Raw genomic sequence first — 26,184 nt, forward strand, 5'->3', positions numbered from 1 at the left:
TTGCTACAAGTTCTGGTTTCTGCCGAACCATTTGTGGACATTTCCTCCCCTCAGCAGATGGGTTCCCACAGCATAACACACGTGCGAGTCGATCGTACGCTCACGAGAGGGGGAGGAACCATAATTAGAAGCATCTCGACAGCGAGTGAGATATCTTCCTGTGTGGTTGGTGCGAGAAGGCGAGATACTTGGCCATGCAACAATAGCCAGAATCGTCACGCAATCGCTTCCCTTCTGGGCCGCGATACGACATCGCGTCTTCGAAAACCAGTTGACCAGCGCGCTTCAGGGCGGGCGAAGACAGAGGCGGAAACGTACCGCGCGGAGACAAGCGCATCAAGTGAAGTAAGCGTTAAATTGCTTCTTTCTTCCACCAGCGTGGTTCTTTTTATGACGAGTTAACTCAGAACGATTGAGCTTGGTGTCTGGTTTTTTCGCCTTAGTCATTCTGTCCCATGCTTGCGCCGTTTATGTATGGCACCCGGGACTCCGAAAAAGGGAATCAACATACTGGTTACATTAACGCAAACGCTTCTTTCTCCGCCTCTCGTCCGCCCGTTACGGTATGCGTGTGTCAGTGGTATGACCGGGTATTTACAGGCTTTGCTGGTAGCCACCGCCTCCGGTAAAGGTTAACTATCCGCCAGAAAGAACTGTCCGTTGAGTCTCGCGAGAACGGAACAGATTCATCCATCTCGGTGAACATTTCGATAGAAAATATTCCTCCCTCAACAGCTGGTCATTGCCCAAGCACTGGGCGGGTCAAGGGTCAGCCGTTGTGGCCGTCGGTAGGAACGTCGTTAAACAGTGACGAGGTAAGTGAGTTCTCTATTGTGTGGTCTGCACGGGTTGGAGGGAAGAAAACTTCCAAACCCCATAAATCTGAACTCGAATGGAACAAGATCTGGACGCGTTTAAGAAATGGTACTGGCCTGCGGCTTTCACAGCTAACTTCATAAACCCGGTTATCCGGCCACAGAATCACACACCCAAGGAGATGCTTGTAATAACGTGTACCTCCAGAAGGCACTTACACCTAGCGAGTGGTCAGTGTCAGCAGGGAACCACTCGGCGGCTTCGCTAAACTTTGACTTCACAAGATGAGTCAACGTATGCTGCAGGAAAATTAACTTTTCTCTCATCCACATTTCGCCGGTACACATCGGAATGCATGCAAAGTGCATTTCGTATCATTGCAGCGCTGTACGAAGCGTTTGGCGGTGCCGACGAAATTGCGTGAAAACATAAAACAGTCAAGCGGTCGTAGCAAATCGGATATTTATTTTCTTTTCTGGTGTCACGCCCCGGTGCTCCCACCTGCACCCATCACTGGTCGTACGCTGATGGCATGAAGTCAGCAGATCATGTTTCAACCACTCCACCAGCAGCAAATGACAAAATGCAAATGCAGCTCTGGGTTTGCGAATTTGGGATAGTTTTCTTAGTGTTTTTTCCCTCTTGATCGTTCTCAATCCATCGGCAATCCATTCGGCACATTAGCCGCGTGACTGTGTGATCGAGCTGATTAAAATAAAACGTTGCCGCCCATTATCATCTCTGGTGTCACTTGAGAGATATGCAAGTTTTGCTCCTTTTGCTATAAGAAGGCTTGAAAGCGATGCGACTCCCACACACGGTACTCGACCTGATTTGTTGAAGGACCGCTTTGGGGTAGCATTTCATTTTCGTTATTGACAAAAAACGGATATAAATGGGACGATCCTTTTGCCCGAAGTGCTAACCTGATCGGAAGTTGGTATCAGGTTTCCGCTGGCTCGATGGTTATTCCAGTGGGCACAACATGATTCGTGGCTCAAAAACCTTCGCACAAAATTTCCCCAATGAATATAAACAAAGTGTCTTAAAAGTCACAAGCATTAACATAACATTTAAATTGAAAACTTCCTTATAATTGCTGCAAGATCAAACAACTTTTCTGAAGTTTATAATTTACGAATGAATAACATTTGTCAAAGAATGTTAAGTATTATAGTGTGTTGCAAATATGATTATTTATTTTAAAAACTCTAATTTGATAGAAAGATTGACATACGAATTATTCTGTGTTTAGAAATTAGATTTCACATCCTTTAGAGAATGTCAGCCTGTTTTAGTACCTTATTTGTGGACAAGAATAATATCCTTGTTTCATGCCTTGCTTAATTTGAAAGTCTTCGTTAATTTGCAAATGTGTCTTTTTTACGAATTGTTTGATTTGATTAAAAAATAATTAAACAAGTTGTTCTTTTGAAGGTATGGCTGCTTTCGAGTAAGATGAACACTTTAACAAAAACCAAATGTCCATCCGGTTCCAGACCGGCCGACTCACAGTGCACTCCATTCAACACATTCGCTTCCTTTCTGCCCCGTTCGATCGATTGCAGCCTTTGGTTTCCCCATTCCGGTAAGTTATTTCCCTTGGGTGGAGGTTTCCCATCCATTCGAATGTGTCGTATTTCGTCTTCGCGCTTTATTGTGGTGTGAAACGGTTATGGCCCGCCCCAACGGGGTTCGCTTCCCGGGCGACGTCATGCCGAAGTCACACTGAAGCCGAATCTGCTGATGTCTAATTGAAGATTTATGGCGAGTCTTTTTTCGTCCAATTTTGAGACTTGTGTACCTGCGTGTGTATGTGTGTGATGTTTTTTTCTTTGAACTTTATTTGAGTGACAAACAGCGGTCGATCACATCGGTTCATGTTACTTTGGGCATAGGTTTAGGCTGTTCCCAACGATATTTTAGTAGGATGTTCTTTGCTCTGAGCATCGAGTTGGTGCTTCGGAAAAAAGTTAAACAGATTGCCGAATTTCAGCATAACTTCTTCGATTCGTGTAGGGAAAAAAGCGCAGATACTTATGCTCGCGCACGCGTGCGCACACACCTTCGCAAGCAAACAGACCGGTGAGTGAGTGAACGTGCAAACAAACAAACGAATAAACAAACAAACAAACAAACAAACAGACCATCAGACAGCCCTTTTTCCAAATCACTTCGACACGTCGAGTGATCGAGCGGTTCTGGCCTTTTTCTGTGTTCGCGCGCGCGTGCGTTTCGTGCCACGACTGAATGGGTCCCATTTGTTTGCCAGTTTTGGCCGATCGCAGAAAGCACTGCCTGGCAATGGGAGGCTGAAGTGCTCCCATAAGCAACGCGCCGAGCGCCCCCCAAAGATCGAGTGGGTTGTAATTGAAATGCCGAACGGCGAAGGAAAGTAGAAAATTCGTTAATTTTGATTGATTGGACATCGAGCACTTGCCGCGCTCACCAGTTTAGGGCTGGGCCGGATCCCTGTGACGGGGAAGGGTCCTTCAGTGGGAAAAACACGGAGCGAGCAAATAAGAAAAGGGAAAGGATCGCGAGTCCGCGTCATGGTGCGGAGAAACGGGGCCAGTTGCGTTCGTTCGGTGCGGGGGAGATGTCAAATTTAGCATCATTTTTCCCACTCACCTACGGGTCAGTTCGTCACGACCAAGCGGTGTGTGTGTGTGTGTTGGTACTTGTGTGATCAGCAACACTTTAAGCTCGTCGGCATGGGAGGCAAACGCGCTCGACGCTCAACGATAGGGGACCCGCCAAGGGACGTGGTTCGGGAATAAATTTTCATATTTATTGAATGCTAACGATGCGATTATTACACCTTCGCCTCGACGAGAGGCGGACGGACGCGGGCCCGGGATTGGAACAGGTATGTTTCCATTTGATTGTGAATCGTGCGTGCGTGAGCCCGCCAATCGCAATGGGAATGGAACCGAAGCCCGAAACGGAATGGAATGAAATGAAATATCGAAAGTGAAAGAGCTCAAGCTCGGACAAACAATCAGGAGGGCCAGATGCAAGGGGGAGGGTGTTCTGCACGCCTGTCCTGTGACGAAACACGTGTTCATGTTTAATTTTTCGAAATCCTTCCCAGGGCGAACCGAACCCGACCGACGTTTGTGGTCCCGTTGCTGAAAGCGATCGCGTCCGGCGGCGTTCACTTGCAGCACGCGGACATTTTGTGCACGCTGCGGAATGGAATGCACATGCACATGGAGCCGGCTCGTGGAACGTCGACCAGAGTGTACCGAACATATGCTAATCGAGCTCGAGGAGCACTGTCCTCGCCAGGTCAGGTGCAGCCGGGTGTGAGAGCGAAAAGTTGCCTCCGGGAAGGCCACAGCCTCTCTTTGACAGAGTGCGGGGGGGTGGTCGGGTGTTACAACTGTGGAAGGAGAAAGGGTAGTCGAGACGTCTCGTGCACTCTTTAAGACACTGTCACCGCGTGTCGGATCCCACCGAGCTTGAAATGCAATGGCACACGATCTTTCGACGCGGCCGCTAGGTCGAACTTCGATCTGGAGCGACTGGAGTTGGCTGGCGGCCGGAATGACTAAATCAATTTGTGGAGATATTAATAATCTCTCGTCCACGACGGGGCCTTCGAGCGCCGGTCGTGAAGTCTAGGCCTCCGCTAGGGAAGGTTTTTGTGGTGAAATATATTTATTATTAATTTCCTCATTACGGGTTTGTCATGTGTCGTTCGGTTACGTTAAAGGTTTTCAGGTAGAGTCGGATAAAGATGGATGTTATTTGCAAAAGGTTTAAATTAGCATTTAGGAGTTGGTTTAGGTGCATAAAATGTTTGATTTATGCAATGCTTTTTATCAATTTGTCGATGTTTAAGTTTTTTATAAACCATTTTAGCAATACAGTTTGCTCTTTTGTTTTGTTTTAAACACCGATACATAATATATTTCTTGACCAAGAAATATCATTACGTTTTTAAACAGTGTTTAATTCCAATTTCCAAAAATCTGTCAGTTGTTGTTTGGTTTATTTTTCGTAGGTTTTGATTTTGATAAGCATGAAATTAATTTGAAACTATTAAAACAACCATCAGTTTCTCTTCTTTTGTTTTGATTTGAAATTGCATGCTATTGAAGTCAGATTTTAAAAGTGTAATTTTGTACAAGCAAGGTGACTGTAGTTATGATTATGTACATGATTATCATAGGAAAATATTATTTACGAACGATCATTATTTCATCGTTTTGTAGAAGAATCATGATTCAGCAATTGAAAATAAATTCGACTGAGTTTTTGAAAGATATATGGATATACTTTTGCACAAACTGTATACTATCCAAGCCCATAAACGACAACATGTTTCTTTTAAATCCACGAGCTTATAAAAGAAATTCAATTAGTAGATAAGAACCCCACTGTAAATAATGTGAGTTCAAGCTCATTGGATTAACTCCCTCCTGAAGTTCAATCTACAACTAGAAATCTCAAGACTACAAGCAATCAACGTTATTTCAAATGAGACATATTTGTCGCAAACTAGTGTGAATAAACCCCCGTCATGCAGCAGCTCCTATTTTTCCACCCCTAATCATCACCAGCGAGTCAGCTTCTCTCGCAAGGGTTTCCCAGCCCCAGTCCAAACTTCCCCCTCGTGCCGTGACTTATCTATTACGCTTCATATTTCATCTCGGACGGACGGAACATCACGGATCGTTTAGTGTCGATGTTTTCACGGTCGATCGGCGCGGTCCGGATTGTGGCCGTTTCTTCTTCGCCATGGCACGACGACACTAAACTGCAATTATGACGCCTAATCTCTCGCAGATTGCCGCGGCACATCCGTGGCCGTGTTCCCATTTGGGCTTATCGCAAAATCCACCACAGACTCCGGGAAGCGGGCGGCACGGCTGCCAAAAGATTAGTTTTCCATTCGCTTCGCAGTGCAGCGTGGCCGTCCGATTCGTCAAAGTGTGTAGCTTGTAGTTGCAGGGCTTCCTTTCCCTCACAAGTCGCCGGAGTCGTCCGAACGGCTGAGACGGCTGAGCAAACTAAAGATTGCGAAAAAACAATTGACCGTTGTTGGCAATTTTTCTTCCTCGGTTTTAGCAACTCCGACCGCCACCATCAGCGCTGGAAGTCTTGGGAGATTTCTGGTAGCATCCAGCTCGTGGCTTAAGCAAGATAGAGGACTTACACACCAGCCTAGTGAGCCCGCGTGAGAGCCCACCATCGCCGGAACGGGGCGCATTCCACGGCGGACCGTGTGCAATCTCCCAATGCACGCAAAACCCGAATCGAAGGGCAGAAAGTGTGTAGAGTGGAGAAAATACGGAACGGAAAATCTTCTCAATTAATCAGCATCATGCTGCCCCACCTCTGTTCTCCTCACCGCAAGTTCACCCTTTTCCGGGGCCGGTTTTCGGGACCGGTACGATCCGATCCGAGCCTTGCTGGGGCCATAAGGTTGAGCTGTGTGCCATCCCTCGATCCACACCGCCTCTCGCTTCCAGCCCCCGCTAAAAGGGAAATGAATCTTTCGGCTTCGGCCTTCGCTCCGTTTCCTTCACCCCCGGCTCGGACGTCGAACAACGGGCCGAGAATGAGCCGGCAAGTGTTACCGCACGAGTGTATGTGTGCGGTAAAGTCTGGTAGAAGAGCGGGAAAGGGCGGAGAGGGCCACAGCTTGGCGCGTACTGTATGATTAAAATAAAATAAAACAGGAAATGATGCGATAAATGCTTTCTTCCACCATGGGGCCGCATACCGCCGTAGAGAATGTGGTGGGTGGCTAGGTGGTTGGAAGACCAGGGTGATTTTTCTTTAATAAAACAAAGTCCCGACAGTGGTAGTGGTAGTATTGGTAGTAGCACAACGACCACCAGCATCTCCGAACAGCCGGTGCAAGATCTTTCGAAAGTCAACGAAGCCGTTGATCGTTCGTTCTTTCGCGTTGTTTGTTATTTTTCCCCGGTTTGTTTCAACCCATGCCAGATTTGAGCTGTTTTCGCTTCGTTTTTGTAGTTGTTTGCATTTGGTTCCGCCTGACCGGCGTGGTGTGTGTCCGAGATTTCAATCTACATGTGTTTCTGCCTTGCCCCGAAAGGTACCTTCATCTAGCCGTTCTTATGCTGCATTATGGCGCGTTTTGCTGCAAAAGCTTGATTTATTTGCCTTGTCTAGCGGTACCGGGAAGAAAAGCGGAACCCGTGTCATGCGGAGAGAAGATAAAAACTCCCACAAAAACGGCGGCGAATGGAAAAAAAAGAACAGCTTGACCAGAAACATCTGGAGAAGCTAGCTGAGTTAGAAGTAATTCTTCAACGCTCGTGGTAAACGGGAGGGTCATAAATTAGTGTTTCATAGTTTTTTACTGCTTTAAGAATACTAATGGTTTTCTTCTTACATCGCTTGCAAAAGCGACAGGTGAATTGAAGAACACATAAGTGTTTGTTGATCGTTATTTACACATTTTGATAAACATTGCTTCGATAAACAAGTGGAAATAAGATTAGGCGAAATTAATTGTTCAAAGTATATTCCCAAGGAAAGAGCCGTAAATTTTTCCTTCAAAATCAGAATCAACAAACGAACAACAAACGGATTATGCTGGGGTTAAGACACCTCTTCCTTCCGCGCACTTAAATCGGAATCCGTGAGTCACCGAGATCGCGGCAGGAAATCACGAATTTCCACCCCTTTTATTCGTCTCAAGTATTGCCCTCGGGGCGACGAAAGCTAACACAGTGCGGATTAATCACTTTATGGTAGAGCGTTTTATTGTATCCTGGAAGTCATCGAAAGCTTCCGTTGAGTTCGGCAACGCATCGACACGAAGACGCCCCAAAAGAAGCTCATTTTAATCCAAATCCTCACGATGGTTGTCCGAGAAGTTGTTAGCTTTGGAAAGGTGTCTCTTCCTTCTTGTATGCGCAACTCTTCCCTTCTTAATCTCGTTCTCCAGTGGTACTTCCCTGCTTCGGTGGAATTGTCCGAGACATCCCGAAATGTGCATTTGTTCCACGTTCTAAAGTCGTGTGCATTCCTGCCAGTTTCCTTGTTGCACGAAATTCCTGTCAGGTTCACAAGTGGAGGCAAGTGGAGCAACCCGAAATAACAAAATAAAACCCCAAGGCAAAGCCGGGGTCGAGCTCACCTGTGCCCGGGCAAATGAAGATTTACGATCGTTAAGTCGGAGTGCGGTGCGGCTTCCGAAGTCCTAGGTAGCCGGATTTCAAGTGAAATACTGAACGCAAGTGAGAAATAATTTGAATGTAAAATAACGCCCCGTCAAACGACACCCGGGGACCGTCGCCGTTGTCGAGTGTTGTAGATCGAACGCCCCGATCCGGAGCACGGTTCATTTCTTATGCGAGAAGACGATACTTTGTCGGTGACTCCGCCTCGACACGAGGGGCGGACAAGTTTCGCGCCCGCGTACAAGTACAGAACGGTCGGGTTTTCACCGTTTGGAGCATGCCGCGTTGAATACTAATTGAGGTGTTCGTTCTCTCGCTATACGGTCGAACGATTCACCTGGATCCCACATGTCCAACTTTGTCATGAACGGTGCGTGTTTCGCACCGTGGAGGAACGCATTTTTATTTCCCGGATAATCAAGCCATTAGTGTTTATTTATAATGTTATTACCGGGCGATTCATTTGCAATTTCTGCACACGCTGTGCTGACCGTTTGCCAATTTCGGGCTCCACGTACGGCGTGTCGGTGTTTAAGTATTTTAGCTGCATTCCACCATTGATCGATAGGAGATCGTGGGGATGACTTCATTAGCAAAGCAGAGCTCCAGAGTCGAACAGAAAATCAAATTCCCATCGGTCTCTTTCGTGGAAAGAGCAGCCGATCCCGAACCCTGCCCAAGCCAAGGCCTTTCCGATCTACCTCTGCCTACCTAGCTGACGAACTCATTATAGGGCGCACGGAGACAACGATCACTTCACAATTAATTACCACTTTATTTATCGAAGCCATTAAGCAGCCCCGTTTTATCCGAACGGACACTAGAGCGCGACCACCGACCGGTTGACGTTACGTTACCGCCCGTGACATGGCGCACATAAATCGGAAGGTTCCCCACGGCTCTCGAAAAAAAAAACACGGGACGACGCTTTACAGTGTCCCCGGTACTAATGTAAAGAAGCCATAAATGTCCGCGGTGGAAAGTGTTCAATTTCCAACCGATCGAAACGACGTTGGTTTTGATCGATTCGGGGAGGGAAAAAAGGAGAGTGAGAGAACACCGCCCGGCAAAACACTCGGTAATGATCCATTTCCAAATCTTATCCGAAGGCGTCCGAATGGCCGCCCGCTTAAAAGGGGTCAAAGGGGGGTCTGGGTCCTCCGGGAGGTCATGAAATCGAGCGCAACATAAATTAAATAATAAAACGTTTCCATTCGTTAGTGGTAATTATTTATTTTAACTCGTTACGATCGGGTAGCTTACATCCCCTGTCCCAACTGTCACCGGAAGATGGCGCTATGCGTTGTAACTGTCAAACCGCACCGTTCTCGATCGGGAGATGTCAGCAAACCAAACCAAGTTGATCTACGCCTTTCGATCTCCGAAACGAAACGGAAATGAGGTGAGAAATGGTTCTGGGAATCGAAGATGGCGAAAGGTCGTCGACTAAAACTTGTCCACACGGTAGACCTGTCCCTTTTTCTTGCAGCCTCCATTAGTAGAGATTTCCATCGACCACCAACTTTCTCCTCCCTTCGCCTTTCTCCCTGCCCTACGACAAGTGGTCGATTAGTCCTATCCCTTGATGATCCTCCGGACGTTGAATGTCCGATGCAACAGGCTTACGAAGCAAGTCGAAAGAGATTGTATTGAGTGTTGTTTTGTTTGAACAACAATTAAACGTCAGCTTGAGATTCTTCCGTCATCACGGTGTGTCCTCTGAGTCTGCCTTTCCGCTTCGGAAGGGTTTGAAGATGGTGTAAATTTTTCCGATTGCTTCCCCCCTACCCGAAAGCCGTAGATGAAAACTAGAAATGACAAACACGTCTCACGGGATGCAATTCGATCTCGGCGCGGCTAGACTGGATCCCGGCAGCATGTGGTGCCGTTTTTTTTCCTTCTTTCTTCATTCCCTTCGCTCCTTTCGCACCACTTTTGCTATTTATCTCCCCCCCCCCCCCCGGGTGGGTTGTCACCACTTTGACGCTAAAGCGGTCCTTATGTCGCACCGGCTGGAAAAGCGGGAGGACAAAAAAAACGGTCGGAATTATTGTACAGATTCCATCGTAATTGTACGCCAACCTGTCTCTATTTGTGCCCCGATCACCCCAGTCCCACCCCGTGCATCGGGCAGGGGAACCGCTAGTCCAGTCCAGTTTTGAAGATGACGCTGACAGGAGCGTCCGTTCGTCCGCTCGTACCGGCGCGTCAGGCTGCGGCTGACTTTTCTCGCCCAGCATAATTACCATCAACATATGGTGGCGTCGGTTCCGCTGCGAAATCGGGTTCCCGAGGAGTTGTGTTTGTCTGTTTGTCTGTTTGTCTGACTGTTTGCAGTTTTTTCTTCTGTGTCTTTCTTGGCTTTTTCCTCGCTCTACTTCCTTTCACTTCGATGAGCATGTTTTTCGTGTGGCGAATGAAAAAAAAACCAATGGAATACAAGAAGGAGTCCGAGATTTATTATGTTTTCATCCATATTTCCCAAACCATATTTGAAAAGAAAGGTTGTATCCGTTTGGTGGTTTCAGGACGGGGCAGTCGTTTTTTTCTTTTTTGTTTTCATTTACCATTCGCTGTCCCGCCCCACATTTTTCCCACCCCGTGCCTAGATGTGTCATCTTTTTATCACTTTACATGCGATCTTGATGCGAGGCAAGCGAGAAAAAAAAAGAAAAACACGCACATCTCCACTTCTAACACTCCCAGGAAGCATCGTTAGGGACGCATAAGGATTTCCGCCGTCGTGATGGGAAGTTGTCAATTAATTCTATTGAGCCGTTTTTCTAGCCTCCTCTCTTGCTCGGGGCTCCCAGGGGAGTGTTGTTGGGAGATGACTTTTTGGTCAGTCCACTTTTCACCACGAATGCGAAAATTGGAAGAGTCAAGGTGCGGCGAGAAGGTAAAGGATGATGCCGGGTTTGCCGCGCAGCGGCTCTAATCGCGACATCGTAAATCGTTCTCGGTTCAAACATTTAATTAGAGTTATGAATAATTCGCCCGATCCGAGCGGCGCTTTGAAACCTGGTTGTCGACGGATTTATGCCATCCGAGAGGATGCTTTCATTTTGTCTTGCTTCGGTTTTTTTCAATTCACGACGACCAATCGTGGCGTGGGATGGAATGGAACGAGCGTAATAAAATTAAAAACTAACAATAAAAGCGCGAACAGTCAAAATAAAGCAAAAAAGTGGAAGGTTAAGGCACGTCTTCTAAGAAGCTTCTACTCAGCGATGCGCTACTCCCAATGGCCCCGTCTGCCTCGTGGGTTCATCATAAACCCACAAAACGGTGTCTCGGCCAATTTAAGCTTCTCGCCGCGCACAAGCTTTCCCTCTCCCCCCGCCAAGAGCACCCCACGCCGACACCGACAACAACGACGACGACACGGGTCCGGAACAGGTTGGCGTAATTTTTCAGCACCTAATTTTTGCTCTTCCACCCGCCATTAAGTAGCCGCGAATTCCGGCTGATTTATGAACCGCAAATCAAAACGATTCCCACAACTTGCACAGCCTTCATGCCGTTTATATTATAATAAAGTGTTGTTGTTGTTGTTGTTTTGTTTGAAGCCGTTTTATGAGGAGCAGCAGCCGGTTGACTGGGGTCCGCTTTTCATCACTTCCAGAAGTACGGCCAGCCTTCGTGCCGACAGGAACCGAGACCGTGTTTGTTGTGCCTGGCTGGAGAAATTCTATTTTCAACCCGCCTTATGGTCCGACCGTTGTGGCACGTGCTGATAAGGGGGCACGCGGTGCACAGAGCGCCGTTCCGAGGGTACCCTGATAAGCGTTTTGCGGGCGACAAAGTGTCGTTGCCAGCGTTAGCGTCTGATGAGATGACGACACCGACCCGACTCCGGGTTGGCCTTCAAAATTTGGGCTGCATTTATCGGGATTTTTTGACCCCGAAATCTCCAAACTCCGGAGCTAACCGGAGGGTGGTGGAACAAGATGAAATCATTAGAAAACCAGAACTCATTACAAAGTCGCCTCATGAACCATGAACGAACTGATTGTGTAGCTCTCAATGGTGATCAAACACTCTATGGCGGCGACGGGTTGAGATCATACATGGAGTTAATTAAATTAAGTAACTCAAAAAAATCAGTTTGTCAAATGAAACGGAATAAAGATGAAAGTAAAAAAAAAACAATGTATTTTGTATTTTCGTAACAGTTGAAGTCAAATGGTGGCAAACTGTCTGCAAAAGTTTGATAAACAAAAAGGAGAAAAAATTAAGAGGAAAGAGCAGAAATAAATTTTAATATCCCTTTCTCCGGCATCGCTCCCTTAGCAGAGGGGACACGACGTGAAAATCTGCGCTTCAGCCGGAATGATTTATTTTCCCACCTCTTCTTCCTTCTTCACCATTCCGTGTTCCTTGCCGGAAAACCCCGAACGTCCAGCGGGTGACTTCGGGGTTAATTAATTCGGTTATCTTTTGGCTATTTTCAGCCTCATTAGAAACGATAATTAATTGCGTTCGACTCGCTCGGGTTTGGGTTCTCTCTCTCTCCCTCTGGCGCATTTCGTTTGAACGTTTGTGGTCAGTCCTTTTTGTTTTTCGCCTCAAAGAACGGCGAGCTCGAGAGGCACCGGCGCGTTGTTCGAAAGTGCCCGAGGGTGTCAATCGTCTCGGGTGAATCGGGGCCAACGGCGCAAAGGTTAATCCAGCTCGAGAAGCTGGGGTGCAGGATTTTTTAGTTCCTGCAGCTTCCCGTTGTCTAGCGACGAGATCTTGAGCGATCGATCAGGGGAGCCCCAGCAGTGACCCACGTGGACTCGCACTTTGTCGAGCCCGAGCCGAGATCGAGACCGAAATCTCTGGCTCATCCTTCCGACCGAGGAATGAGGACGCGAGATAAAGGTTGAGAATTCGGAAAAGTGGATGCGGAAAATACAAATAAAACTAACCACAACCAAGCGATCGAACGACCTCATCGCTTAGCACGATGTATTTGTGTGCATGCATGCCAAACCAACGCTTTATTTCTTCCCGCGTGGAATTTTGTAGCCGAGTCGAAGGAGAAAAAATGGAACGAAGTTTATTGTGTTGGCAATTTTTTCGGTCGACGCTTTCTCAGGGCAAGCGTATCGCTGTCGCAATGTGTGACGGGAGACCTTTGGCGACATGTTTGTATCGCCCGACCAGGGCCGGGAGATCATCATCGGGCCCGTTCCTCGCCGGGTTCGGAAATTAGCGCACATCTGCTTTGCATATTGATTCTATCAATATTTTCCCTACTCGCCAACTCTAGGCTAGATCTCGCCAAAGATGTGCATGCCTCTTCCCGACGATATACGGTGCGCGGTGTGTCTGTCTGTGGGTGTGTTTGTGAGTGCTATAAAATATTCTGCAGCATCTTTTAACTTCCCCTCCGATGCGATCGGTCGGATAGTTTTGGGCTTTGGTTTGGTTAGTTTTTATTTTCACTCTCGTCTCTCCCTTCTTCCCTCCTGAGGTGGAGGAAGAAAAATGTGCCATATCTTGGCGGAACAATCAAACTGGAGACATCCGCACCGGGACCGATCATCGATCAGGCTGCGATATTCACCTACCACCCGATGGAACAAAGCGAGCCCGAACGATCGTTGCATTTTGCAAAAACTCAAAGATACGGCCGTCGGAGGCGCGCTGAGACTAAATGCCACAAGCAAAAGGGGAAGCATAGAAAAATGCAAAGCAAACATAGGTACCTATCGCGAAAGCCGTCGATAAAATTTACCAACCCGTTTGATTATATCGACCGATAAATTTATCTACTCGAATTGGTATCGCGAATGTATTCAACTGAGCAGTCGGTAAAATTATAACAACCCATAAAAATACCTATCGAGTGGTTTCGCCGTCTGTCAAATTACCATGGAAACCTAGAGTTTGTTTACTTTTAACAACGTTACAATTAGTGCGACTTCTATCGTATCGAGAAGCATTTTAGTTCGTGAAGCATCCAAAACATTAGAATGATAAATTCATTATTCTTTTTAAATGATGCGGAGAATGAAGAGGAGATAAGCGATTGTAGAAGCATTTTTATCCGCTTGAATTATCGGATAAAACGTAAGCGTATTGGCTCAACAATCGTTGCCACTGTTTTAACATGTTCCTTTTTCAGCTTCATTAACAATTACCGAGTTCCGAAGAGGCTGTTTGAAGAAATCCTTGCCAAAGTGGAACTAGCATAAGCATAAGCCTGGGTTATTGGCGGAAGAAAAATTGAGAACAAAACTGCGATTTTTTCCACAAGGGTCGTACCAACAAGGTGTTTCTAGGCATTCTAAAAGTTTCATGGTGATACGACAATCCAATCAATTGTTATTTGAACATAAAACTACAATAACTACCCGTGTAGGCGGTTAAATAAAAAAAAACAAATTTTAAAACAAAAAAAAATTCACCAGAAAAATAAATTTTTTGATGGTTAAAAAATAATAAGAAGCGAAAAATTAACACAGAATAACATTTTTACATTTTTAAAATAAATTTTACCACGGTCAACAGCTCTTTTCAGTATATCGGATGGGTTGAGGCAGTAGTTAAATATATCGGTCGATATAAAAAAAATGTTTCGTTCGCGATGCAAATTAAAGACTTTTTTAACAACTGCTAGATTTTTTCCCCACGATTTGTACGGTAGCCATGGCAATTGTACACGCGTTTTTACGGGTTGATAAATTTGATGCGTTGCGATACCATTCCGCCATTACTGTCATTATATCGGTCGATATGTTTATCGACCGGTTGTTAACTTGGTTCGCGATAGGTACCATAGCGTCATACAAATTTAGCTTCGTCTCTCCCCCGATGGATGCCGTCCATTGGGGAACGATTTTATTGTAAGTTCGTCCGCCCCTCGACGCAACATTCAAAATTGCATCTAATTAAATGAAATTTTATATCTTTACAACACCTCGTGGGGAGGACTCCCTGAAAGGAGGTAGAGCCCAGTCATTCGAAGCTCCGGCCTTCAAGCGAATCGATGAAGATCGAGATCGTTGTTTATACAGTAATAAAATCAATAAACGGCAAAACGAGAAGAAACAACAGGAATGTATCACCGTAAATTTGCAAGCGAGTCGGAATGATTGACCGGCGATGACGAGCAAAGGAGTTTCTGCCGCAATGCCCGATGTTTTGAGTATTTCGAGAGGATGTGATTTATTTTGATAACTGATCACCTCCCTCCTGGAACTCCCTGCCACAAGATGAGTCACGCTGTGGAATGCTACTCCTTTGAGTGGGATGTTTGTTTGGTTGCCAAGGATGGATTCGCACACTGAGAAATGACGTGTGCAGGCTCAAGTACGGACAGAAGTAATTGAATTTCCTAATAAGTAGTACCTGTTTTTTTCCTCGACCATCCTCTCAGCTAATGCAGGGAGATATGATTCTGTCCGTAAATTCGTCGATTCAATTTATCCAATCCATTTCATTAGGAAATCACAGTCAAGGTTGCGAAACGTTCGCTTCATAGTTCTGTTTTGCCGAAACGAACGATCGAACCAGAAACTCCAAAGATCGGCGAACGGAAAGATCCCCAAACGTAAGGGAAATAAATAAAAAATGAAGCGAAATCTGAAGAACGCAAGGGAAGCAAAAGTAGAACGAAGATTCTAATTAAGATAAAATTAAAGCCAACGCCGAGGTCTCGGAAAGCGAAAACGGCCACAACGGCCAGATACACAGCGCGGACGAGCCGTTTTGGGGTCGGCATTTCTTCCGCCCGTCCTTTTGGTCAGCAAAATCCACCACCGCATCCCCTCGCTGCCCCGGCTGCCCGAGAAGGCATATCCATTCCCGCCTGTCAAAGAGGGCAGTAACGACGGGGCAAAATTAAAATCGTGGCGCAGCCCATCGAAAATACCGGACAATGCCGTCCAGAGCGCCTTCCCCGGGGGAAGGGGGAATACATGCGAACGCGCGGGTGCAAGGACGGGCATGAGTATATTGAAAAAAAAGGAATGGAAACTTATCGAAGCTGGCAAAGGCTCACGAAAACTTATTTTAAGATGCGCAAGGGTAAAAAAAGCGAGCCTCAAATGCCAGGCCGACGCTTGCCTTCTTTCAAACCGAGCGCGAAAACGATTCTGTGCAGCATCGATAGGGCAGCAAGCATGTTTCCTTCTGCGATGCAGAAATAATCATATATAACTGAAACGAAACAAAAAACCTATGTATCGCGATCGAAAGGAAACCAAACGAAAACACCAAAACACAACACTCGTAATGAGTCGACGGTTTTTTTTTGTAACCCCTCCAGTTGGTGTAGTTGTGCTTCCTTCGCCAGGAATTATGAGATTTAACACACAAACAAAACGAAAACGCACGGGCGATTGGCGGAGCTGCAGTCCCTGCCCATCAGATGCTGATTTGGACCGGTTCGATCCGGGCTTTATGTTACTGTGTGGAAGCATTAGAAGCACGCAACGCACGCGGTAACGGCCAGAAATCCCTTCACCAATAGGCAAACAAACAAAAAAACACACACACAACAGCCCCGATATGTTCGTTCTAGTTTTGTTCCAATTTTCCTTCCGATCGATCGAAAGGGAAACACGAAAAGCGGGCCAAACGGACGGATGGACGAGCGCGGCGAGATGATAATTCACCGATTCAATTAGTGCCGAATAATGCAATCAATGGCGGTGGGCATGATCTTATTATAAAATTACAATCTTTACCCATCTTGCCAGACCGGTTCGGGCGGACGGCGGGATTTCCGCGGAAGAGGAATGAAGAAAACCGGGAATCAAAACATGCAACAACAGAAGAGCCGGACCAATGTCGAGTGATTCGAGAGGCTTTTTAGGCCATCTTTGTTTGAAGGACAAAACATCGCGTATTCGATACCCGATTCATGGAGAAGGAGGTTGTTTTAATTTTGTTTTGAGACACACTCATATTGGAGTCGTAAAGGATCTTTTCTTTCAATACGCCATTGTTGCGAGTGAGTAAAAATCAAGTCGTAAGTTATTTTACTTAAGATACATCCTTAACATTCTCTGTGATCGCGCATAGTTAATTAGCGAAAGAAGCGGAAAATGGCTCTCATTTCACCGGCAAAGGAAATGCGCGTCGTTCGAGAAGGACGGGCTCGCGTTTTACAGGAAGGAAAAAATAAACATCGTTGGCTTCCAAATTAATGTGGCACCCGCCGAATGAGGGCCTTGAAATCGAGCCCCGAGGGCACGAAGGGTAATAGATCAAGCAGCGGAGTGGACTGACCAGCTGGAGTGGAGCTGGTGGTGACGCGAAAATCCTAGAACCGACCGAGACTGGATCCATCGATCACCGCCATGGATGGTGGCGTTCCGTTCGATCATAGCGTCAGCCCGTCACAGCTATCGCACATCGGCGTCGATTGCCATCGCTATCAATATTTCACCGAAAACGAAGAGAAACCAAAGCGCGTCCGCGGAGACGCGCGGTTGTGCATAAGCAAATGGAAGCTGGGTTAGAAAAGACCCGGGAGTAGATACCGAATGCCTCCGGCATCAAAACCTGCGATGGATGGGGTGAGTAGGGGCGGAGGGGGGGGGGGGGGGCGAGCAAAAAACCACTTTGTTCAACATTGGACAACTCCGGCACCGTAAAGATCGACAAAATTTTCGTTTCATTTTCAAGATCGCCGCGCACTGATAAGACGTTTAAGGTGGTCATCAGGGACGCGATGAGGAGTGGGACACGGGTAGTAGGGAGGACGGAAGAACAGCATAGCCAAGGGAAGTGGATGATGGCGATCGCGATGCTGGTGACACGATAACGAAACAACCACCGAAACCGAAAAAGAACTCTCCGTCTGCCAACTCCGAGCGGATGGGGCGAACAGTCGCGTCAAACACTCCGGAGGAAGACACTCGAATCGCGAGTGAAATCGATATCGTCCACCGATCCATCCGTCCCTCGGTCCATCCGTCCGTCCCTCCCCGCCCCCTTCCAGTGTCGCGGGAAAAGACATTTCCAAACCCGATAGGACGCTATTAATCAATGGCTCGTCGAGCCATCAGCCGGACGCCCCGGGAATGGGTGCCGAATCCGTTCTGCTCGCCGGAGCTTGTTCGAATCTTTGCTGGCTGTGTGCGTTCGGGTTTGTTTTATTTTTATTTTTAAGCATCTCGTTTGTTTTAGCTGTCTCTCAGGTCATTTCGGGATCGGTTTCACTGGGATCCTCGGCGGAACATGAGGTTTCTCGTCCCAAGCACACGAAGACGGCCGGTTGCTGGGCTCGGTTGGATGACACTTTAGCTTGAACCCTAAGCCCGGGCGAGAACGGGCCACAATTAATAGAGCTATTTTATTATTTTATCCATCGAACATTAGGGTGGCCGGCATTTCGGTCCAAAAAACATCCGCGGGTGATGTCATGTTCTGGGAACAGGGGGCTTCGTTCACTCCTGTGCGTGAAACGAAAAGAATGGCCCAACTTCCCGCGACCTGATCGAACGTGATCGGGTTCGGAAAGTACAGTAACCAAGTTGCGATCATCATCATCATCATCATCAACATCATGGGACCGAGAAGAAGTGACCGTGGAAGCCTCACTCGACGCCAGGTAAACCTTAGACCTTGGCCCTATCTCTGCCGCGGTGTGGTCTGCTTTTAATTGGAAGCTTCCCGAACGAGATGCGTCCCCGAAATGGAGACGTAGACAAACGAAAAGCAGCGCAATGCCGCCAGCCGGCGATCGATTGGGCTGGCTGGTGTTGGTCCCGGGCCGGCGAAACCCGCGAGATCGGGAAGCGAAGCACGAGAGAACGGCCCACTAATTAGGAAATTATTCATTATTTATCTCGCACCGGAGAGAAACCCAACGACCGTTCGCCCCGATGTATTCGATCTTCTGCATACCGGACCGATGTCATTCGCTTTTGTTTTAATATAGACCACCGTTTGCAACGTTTGGATTTTTATTTCTTTTCCTTGGCTCGGGACCTGAAGGGATCAGCATGTTTAAAGCAAGAGGCGACTGTCCCGTGTCATGTTCGTGACAGTTTCCGAACTGGTCAACGCAGAGTTTGACTTGTTTGAATCGGATGTCGAACGGTGGGATGGACTGAACGTTGTATCTGTTGCACATTCAAAGATATCATAAACCTCCGGTCATAAGTCGGCGTTAATTTGATAATCGCTGCATTAGTGTCGTTCGTATCGCACTCTAATTAATGGGTGATTGGATACCATTTTCGCCAAAAGAAAACGAAAAGCCAAATGGAGGAGGGTATGATGAACTTCTCGTTAAAAATGTGACTCCTTTAGATAATCGAGGCTAATCTTGAGCGATTAATTCATTAAGGTGTGTGTTTTTCAACGTTCGCGTGCACAAAAATCCCACCAAGAACACCAGCACACCCTAACCTGGGCCGAACAACCGAAATCTGATCCCAAAAACACTTCCTCCGTCCAGCGATGGAAAGATTTTCTTTCTTTTTCGCAGGTCACAAACGTTAAATATAGGCGAACCGTTTCAACTCCGTCCGATGTCGGGGCTTGTGTCGATGTCGGCAAGACATCACGATAAATCACCCGCCAAATTGTTTGAAATATTCGAAAGGTTTCCACCAATGCGCTAGCTGCGTTAGAGGTGGTGTTTGTGTTTTTTTTCTCTCCCCCCCGTTTATCCGGGTGTTTATTGTGTGCGTGTGTTTGTGTTTCACCAACGGTGGTATTTAAAGCATCTCCGCGGACGAACAGGATAAATTGGCCGCTTTTTACGATATCTCGCTACGGAGCGGGGGGTGTGGAAGGGGAAGAAAAAAACAGCTCCGAAACGCATAAAAAACAATTCCAACTCGATGTCATCACGGCCTGAAGAGTCACAATAGTCGCACGATTGGAAAACGCTGGTGATTGATTGGATGGATTTTGGAATTTATCTATGAGCTGATGTTTCCTTTTTTTGTTGTTGACTCGATCTTTTTTTTTTCTTTTCCTCAAGGATGATGATCAGCTGAGGGAGATGTTTGGTGATGCAAATGCCCAAACACATAAAAAGGATTTCGATTGTCACAAAAACCGTCGTGAAAAAGAGAAGAAATAGCTCCCAATAAATAAACCCCGTTATTAGGTTTGCATAAAAACGTTTAATTTATGCGCTTTTCTAGGATGTTCCTATTATCGGTAAAGCACCATTTAGGCATCGGGAAAAAGGGGGAGACAAATAATAGCCATGTTGCACATTAATGTGCGCTTCCCCACAACCGATGTTAATTAAAAACGAATGTACGAGCTAATTGATGGATTTTTCTGTAATGAAATGAAGAACACGCTCAAGGAATGGACAATTAATCAAATCAATTTGCATCGCAATCAATGGCGATGGCTCAAGGTAGGCTCTTTCGAGGGTGGTGGGTGGGGGAGGATGTAATGCACGGCGTGGGCTATGATTAATTTTAATGGCATAATTCCAAACGCCACCGATCCTTATCCGTCGCAGCCCGCAATCTGTCGCTTCGGTCCCTTTGCCGAGTCGTCGAACTCTACCAGTAGCCAGCTAATCGTCTTTCATCGTCTCAAGTGTTGCTTAACCACTCCAATTTCAGTCCGCAAGGCGGAAAAGAAGTAAAAAAAAAACATCAAGCGTGGGTTTGTGCGCAGTGAAATGTGATCGAAAGGTGCCGGTGTAAATGTAAGTCAGCGAAAGGTGCCATCTTCCTCAAGCACCTGCGTTGGGGAAACCCTCTGAGGGGAGGGCTTGGGAGGCAGAAGGAACCAATTTCGCGATTATTCGCTCCAAATCACTCTCTCACACTTCATTAATATTCAAATGGGCTTCACCACCCGGACGACGCATCGAGCGAAACCCGGTGAACGGGAAACTAAAAGGCCGTGGCTCGTCGTACAAACCGTCCAAAAACCGCCGAACCACGTGTGTGCATTCATCATCGCGCAAACGCAGCAAAGAGTGGTAGCAAAAACGCAGCAGAAGAGGCAAAAAGCCCCCTTACCTTCTATCTGCCAGGTGAGAGAAGGTGTAATACGAGGATAAAACCTGAATTAAATATTGATAAGATGATCGTTAGCGACGGGAGGAGTAGGGAAGGGAATAGGGGAGGGGGACACGTAACTGTTCATTCACACACGGGGTTTGCAAGCGGTCCACAAATCAACCATTCCGAGTGGTGGTGTTTGAAATTTTACTTTCTTATCCGCGCGACGGATAGCACGCAACGGAGTGCGCGATTAGACCGGTGCGAGAGCGGTGAAGGGGATTTGTTTAAAAGTATGCGATGGATGTTTTATTTCCACGAAGCATCGCTCGGTCGTCCGTTTGCCTGCCAGAAGAACATGTCTTCTGGTGCGACAGGCAAAGAAGCGCGAGTGTCGAACGCTGCAGAGAGCGAGAGAGAGAGACAACGAGGGAGAGCTAGCGAGCCAGCGACGGACGCAGAAGGAAATAAAAACGTTAAACGCGAACGATGGCACAAGTGACGAACCTCCACGGGACCGTGGGAGCAATATTCCGCCTCGATCGGCGATTGAGCAGCCTAACGGGACGATCGAACGTCCAGAAAAAGGGGACGACATCCTCCCATGGCCCCCGGAGGGATGGCCAGTTTGGGGGATAAGGTGTACGTGTTTGTGTGTGTATACATACTGATCGTTAGCTTACCATTGAGATCGCGGTGAGAAATACGACGACACTGGTCCACGAGCAGAGGTCGCCGATTCCCATTTTTTCCGCGTTCGTGCGCGAGCGCCTTCCTGCGGGCCTTCGCTGCGTTCTGCTGTCTGATTCACTCTGAGGCCACTCTGGGCACTTCCGACTTCCTGTAGTGCGCCGTGTTGCACTACTTTTTTTTCCTGCCCCGGTTGCACTGGCCACTATTATCCTGTTGACGACGCGCCGCCACGGGTACCGATTGTCGCTGCGTTTCGAACGGTCACTGCGGCAGGATACTCTTTCATCACTAGGTTACACGCACACGCCACACAGACACACTCGCCCGCACGCACGCACTCTTACACACAGACACACACTGTGGCTTGAATAATTTGACCTCCTACTTTAATTTCCTTTTCGCTTGCTCACGACACCTCCGTGGGCTCTGGAGCACTTGAAATCACTTTCACACGTTTCGGTGGCGACCACTGCGTCATATCGGTTTGGCGGGACAACTTTTCCAGCGCACGCCACCCCTTCCCGCTGCACTCGCGATAATGCACACCGCGGCCGAATATAAGCTGCAGCAAATAAAATTTATAAACCCAAAACTCGGTGCCTTTCACTGCAACTGCACTGCACGAGTCACACCGCGTGGGACATTCCGAAAGCACTCATAATCATATCTTCCTGCACCGTTTTGCACTGCTCAACCGCCACGTTGGGTCGTTGTTTGTTATCTTGGCGCTCAATTTCTTCTTCTGCAGGTTCTTTTTAAACTAACTTGTGAAACACTGATGAATACATAAAAGGAAAATAGTAAAGAAAAACTGACACACAAATGACATGAAATCGAGGGAAAATCAGCTCCGGCAACAATGACACACATTCTAATCTTCTTTTCTCTCACCAAGAGCACTTGTTCGTTCGGTTTTGGTTTGTTACAGAATTCAACAATTGCTTATTAGCACACCGCTCATTAGCAGGGAGCTCTTCCCCGGGTGTGCGTGCGTGGTAGAGACAGAGAAGGGTCTTGAATGCTGCACTGCCACTCCGAGCCAATCAGAGGCAACAGAGCAGCCACGCCGGATTCGCGGAAATCAAATCACGTCTGCCACAAACGGAGCGAACGGTATCCCCAATTTGCCGTCGGCAACACACAATTCCCCTCTTCTCCAAAACCCCACCCCGTTATCGGCACACCGTTCCGTTTCCGTCTCGAGCGATCGGTAAGGGATGCTGCGATCGGACAGTCGATCGGGCAATTAATCCACTACTTTATCACTTCCCGGGCGTCGTCGCTCGAAGCGTTCATTCGTTGTGGCGGACGGAAAAGGAAACCAACGCACAATAGAGACCGATTGGCCGTAACTTAACGGGAACATTCATGGGGACACACACACACACACACACGTTCGCACAAACACGCACACACCTAGTGGGGAGGTTGCCTTCACTGTGAGGCCAATTTGACCGCACGATAACCACACGAAAGCGTAAACAAAAGAAAAGAAGGGAACGTCAAGAAGAACGGGAAACAGAACCAACAGTCCACACTATCACGCGAACGGATATTCTAATAAATTTATTAGTTATGGTTGAGATTATTGTCACACAATCCGCAGTGCCGGCATTCTCGCGTGCTCACTTTGTTGGGGTTTATTTTTCTTTCCTCTCTGGCTAGCAAAATGTTGCCCCCAAAACACGCCACAAATCTTCGTTTGTTTTTCCCTCCGTTGGTTCCCACTGGCACAAGACAATCTTTTCAAGCTTCACCTTTCCTTTCCTGCGATTGTACTGGCACTATTGCTCTCGGTAGGCAAATCTGCCGAAGCATGTTTTATTTGGTTTAAAAAAAAATAATAATAATGAAACCTGTGCCGCATTCAAACGTACACGCGGTTCCACTTGTCACAATGAAATCACAAAACCAACAAGCACGTGAATCACAAACGAATCTCGGGGGCCCCGAAGCGAAGGTAAATGGAGAAGAGAAGGCAAAGAAACGATCACGAACCGTCTCACGGTGGTTCCTCGAAGGCTCGCGGGGGCCAAACACGGTTCCCACACTTGACGCGAATGCTGGACACGCGGACTTTTCCGCCGTTCCGTAGCTGCTCGGACGATATCCACCAACCAGCGGTAAAACGAGAACTGTTTTCCAAAACGTCCCGCGGCGACGTTGAACCGCTCGAGGCGCTCGACGAGATCTCTACCGGTTGCTCTTTCTGTCACTCTCCCGGCCATTACCGGTTCGGTGCCCTTGGCTCCATGGGAAATTACCGGTTCGGCGAGGGCTTCTCGAGGTCACATTACCGGTGCGCGCAGCCAATCGGCAGCCGGTGGGCGGAGCCAGTAAGGCCACTCACCGGCGTGCGAGTTATTTGTTGTTGACGAAATTGTTGTCAACGATCCGTGGTTTTTCTCTTCGATTAGATCTTTTAATGGTTTTGTTGTCATCTTTCCATTAGATTCGAGTAGTTAAGAAGTTGCAGCACCCAAATTATTTTTTTTTGTTACATAAAGCATTAATACTGCTAATATTGGGATGATAAATTAATCAACGAAACTATTTACTAAAGGACGACCTAAAGACCCTAGTTTACTTTATTTTCTTCATCTTTTTTATTGTTTTTGTTTTACCATTGAAAGAATCTAAATCTAATTTTTAATAAAAATGAATTTAAGGAATCAGATTTCAAAACTAAACGCATTATTATGCTCAAAGTTTATCAGTACTTTATTCAATTTTCTTTTAAAATTATATTCAACTTGTTTGCGTGCAGTTTTTAGACAATTATTTTTAGCTTACATTACTTTTCAAGAGCCTCAGATATTCCTTCACTTGATAGTCACAGCACTTTAATCCCTAGATTGTATGGACGAATGATTTCCGGTACTGTTATCCTTTTCTATCATCCGGAAAACGGACATCCGCCTGCCTTCGCTCACGCAACCAAAGGCGAAAAGGGACATTTGTTTTTCCTGACCTACAAACATAAATTTATTTCCCTACTTGTTTTCCTCCCTTTCCATTCTCATCCACCCCAGTATGCCGCTTGTTCCCCGGCATATATCCCTCCCCTCGTGTTTCCCTTCCGAGGATTCGGAAAAGAAGACACACATAATCCCTTCCAAATCAATGATGACGAGATTCGTCGCGGCAAACCGGATGAACGTGCACGGATCAGTGGGAAACATTTTTATTATTCATTCATTGCCTCCGATTGCGATCGTTCGGGGTTCGTTCGGTGGGTGGAAAATGAGAGGAAAAAGAACGTTATGGGGTGGGACGGTTCGATGTAAATTATTAGATCATTTTTGTGTGCTTGATCGGGATTGAATGTTCCGCTTTAATCAAGTGCCCGAGCGGGAAGCATTTCGTCGGATTTGCAGATTCGTTCCGTGCTGCCTATCGACCCCTTGTTCCTACCGCTCACTTGCTTTCGCTTTGCTCGAAGGGGCGCGAACGATTCGGGGTGAATGTAAATTAGGGCACCTTGTGCATTTCGGTCGATTGCACATGTCGAAGTTGGGATTGTGCGAGCGTGAGCCGGCAGCTTCCGTAACTCCGGAGCACCGTGGAACAAGTGGAGACAGATGGTGTGTGCGGGGGTACGTTTCCCATTGGCCGCAAGCGTCTGTTGCGCATTTCACGGTCAATAAATCGATGCTGAGCCGATAAATAAATCTTTACCATCGAGCAGGTCTTCTTCCCCTTTCGCAGCAGGAAAGATCAACCGTTAGGAAAACACCGGAAGTGGCCCGATCTCGTGAGGAGGGGCCTTGCCAAAGGGCTGGCCAATTTCCTGGAGGCAATTTTCATCGTCAAGCGGAGAAAATATCACGCCATCCCAGAAAATCCATTGAAACCTTCCACGTGTGTCCACGTTCATTCATGGGCATGCGGACCTTTTCACGGCGGGTTTTCTCTAGACATCGCATTTGCATTTAATATCCCGAGCGTTCGTGTCTGATTTGCCGAAGACCTGTGTTGAATTCATTCAGAATCGTTGAGGCCAATTATTTCGGGACTCGGCCGAAGATAAAGTTGCGTTCTGATGGGATGCACCTTTAAGTTTTGTTTATCGTTTTCTTGACTGTCCTTCCACACGCAACGGAGACTTTCTTCGTCTGGACTATCTCGACGCAGCGAGAGATAATCTTTCGCCACTAATAGCCCTCGGGCCGGCACACACGGAAGCAGCTCGATGATTTTCGGTAGTCCCGAATTAGCGTCCAGCCTCCGGAGTCTCGGTTGCGTCGCCCGAAGGCTTATCTCCCCTGCGTCCTTATTGCTGTTATTAGTGTGGCGTTATTGATGGCTAGTAGTAGACGTAGGTCCGGCGAGATGAAGGATACCAACACACCAGAAAACACCAAATGGTAGTACGCACAACAGTTGTTGCCGCTAAAGCTGCAACCTTGTGCAGCCAGGCCAACTCTTTGACTGCGCTGGAACAGGTTTTTGTGCTGAAACGAAAAGAAAATTATGATTGTGATACGGCACGAAAGGTTTTCGCGACGCCAGCGCCCTTCTTCCTTTCAGCTTGCACTGCTCCAGCGAACCGGACGGAGGAAGAGAACCGTGCAAGAGTCATC

At 47.2% G+C, this 26,184-nt stretch overlaps 1 protein-coding gene across 1 annotated transcript in view; it reads right to left on the reverse strand.

Moving 5' to 3' along the window:
* The window catches only part of LOC131289781 (protein serrate), a 108,663-nt gene extending 87,009 nt beyond the window's left edge, over positions 1-21,654 (reverse strand). Inside the window, exon 1 of the mRNA XM_058319092.1 lies at positions 21,592-21,654. Within this exon, the coding sequence (XP_058175075.1) occupies positions 21,592-21,654 (63 nt within the window). The remainder of the gene's footprint in view (positions 1-21,591) is intronic.
* Between the last annotated feature and the right edge of the window lie 4,530 nt (positions 21,655-26,184).

The sequence above is a fragment of the Anopheles ziemanni genome, chromosome 3 (assembly GCF_943734765.1).
Source record: "Anopheles ziemanni chromosome 3, idAnoZiCoDA_A2_x.2, whole genome shotgun sequence".
Classification (NCBI taxonomy): domain Eukaryota; kingdom Metazoa; phylum Arthropoda; class Insecta; order Diptera; family Culicidae; genus Anopheles; species Anopheles ziemanni.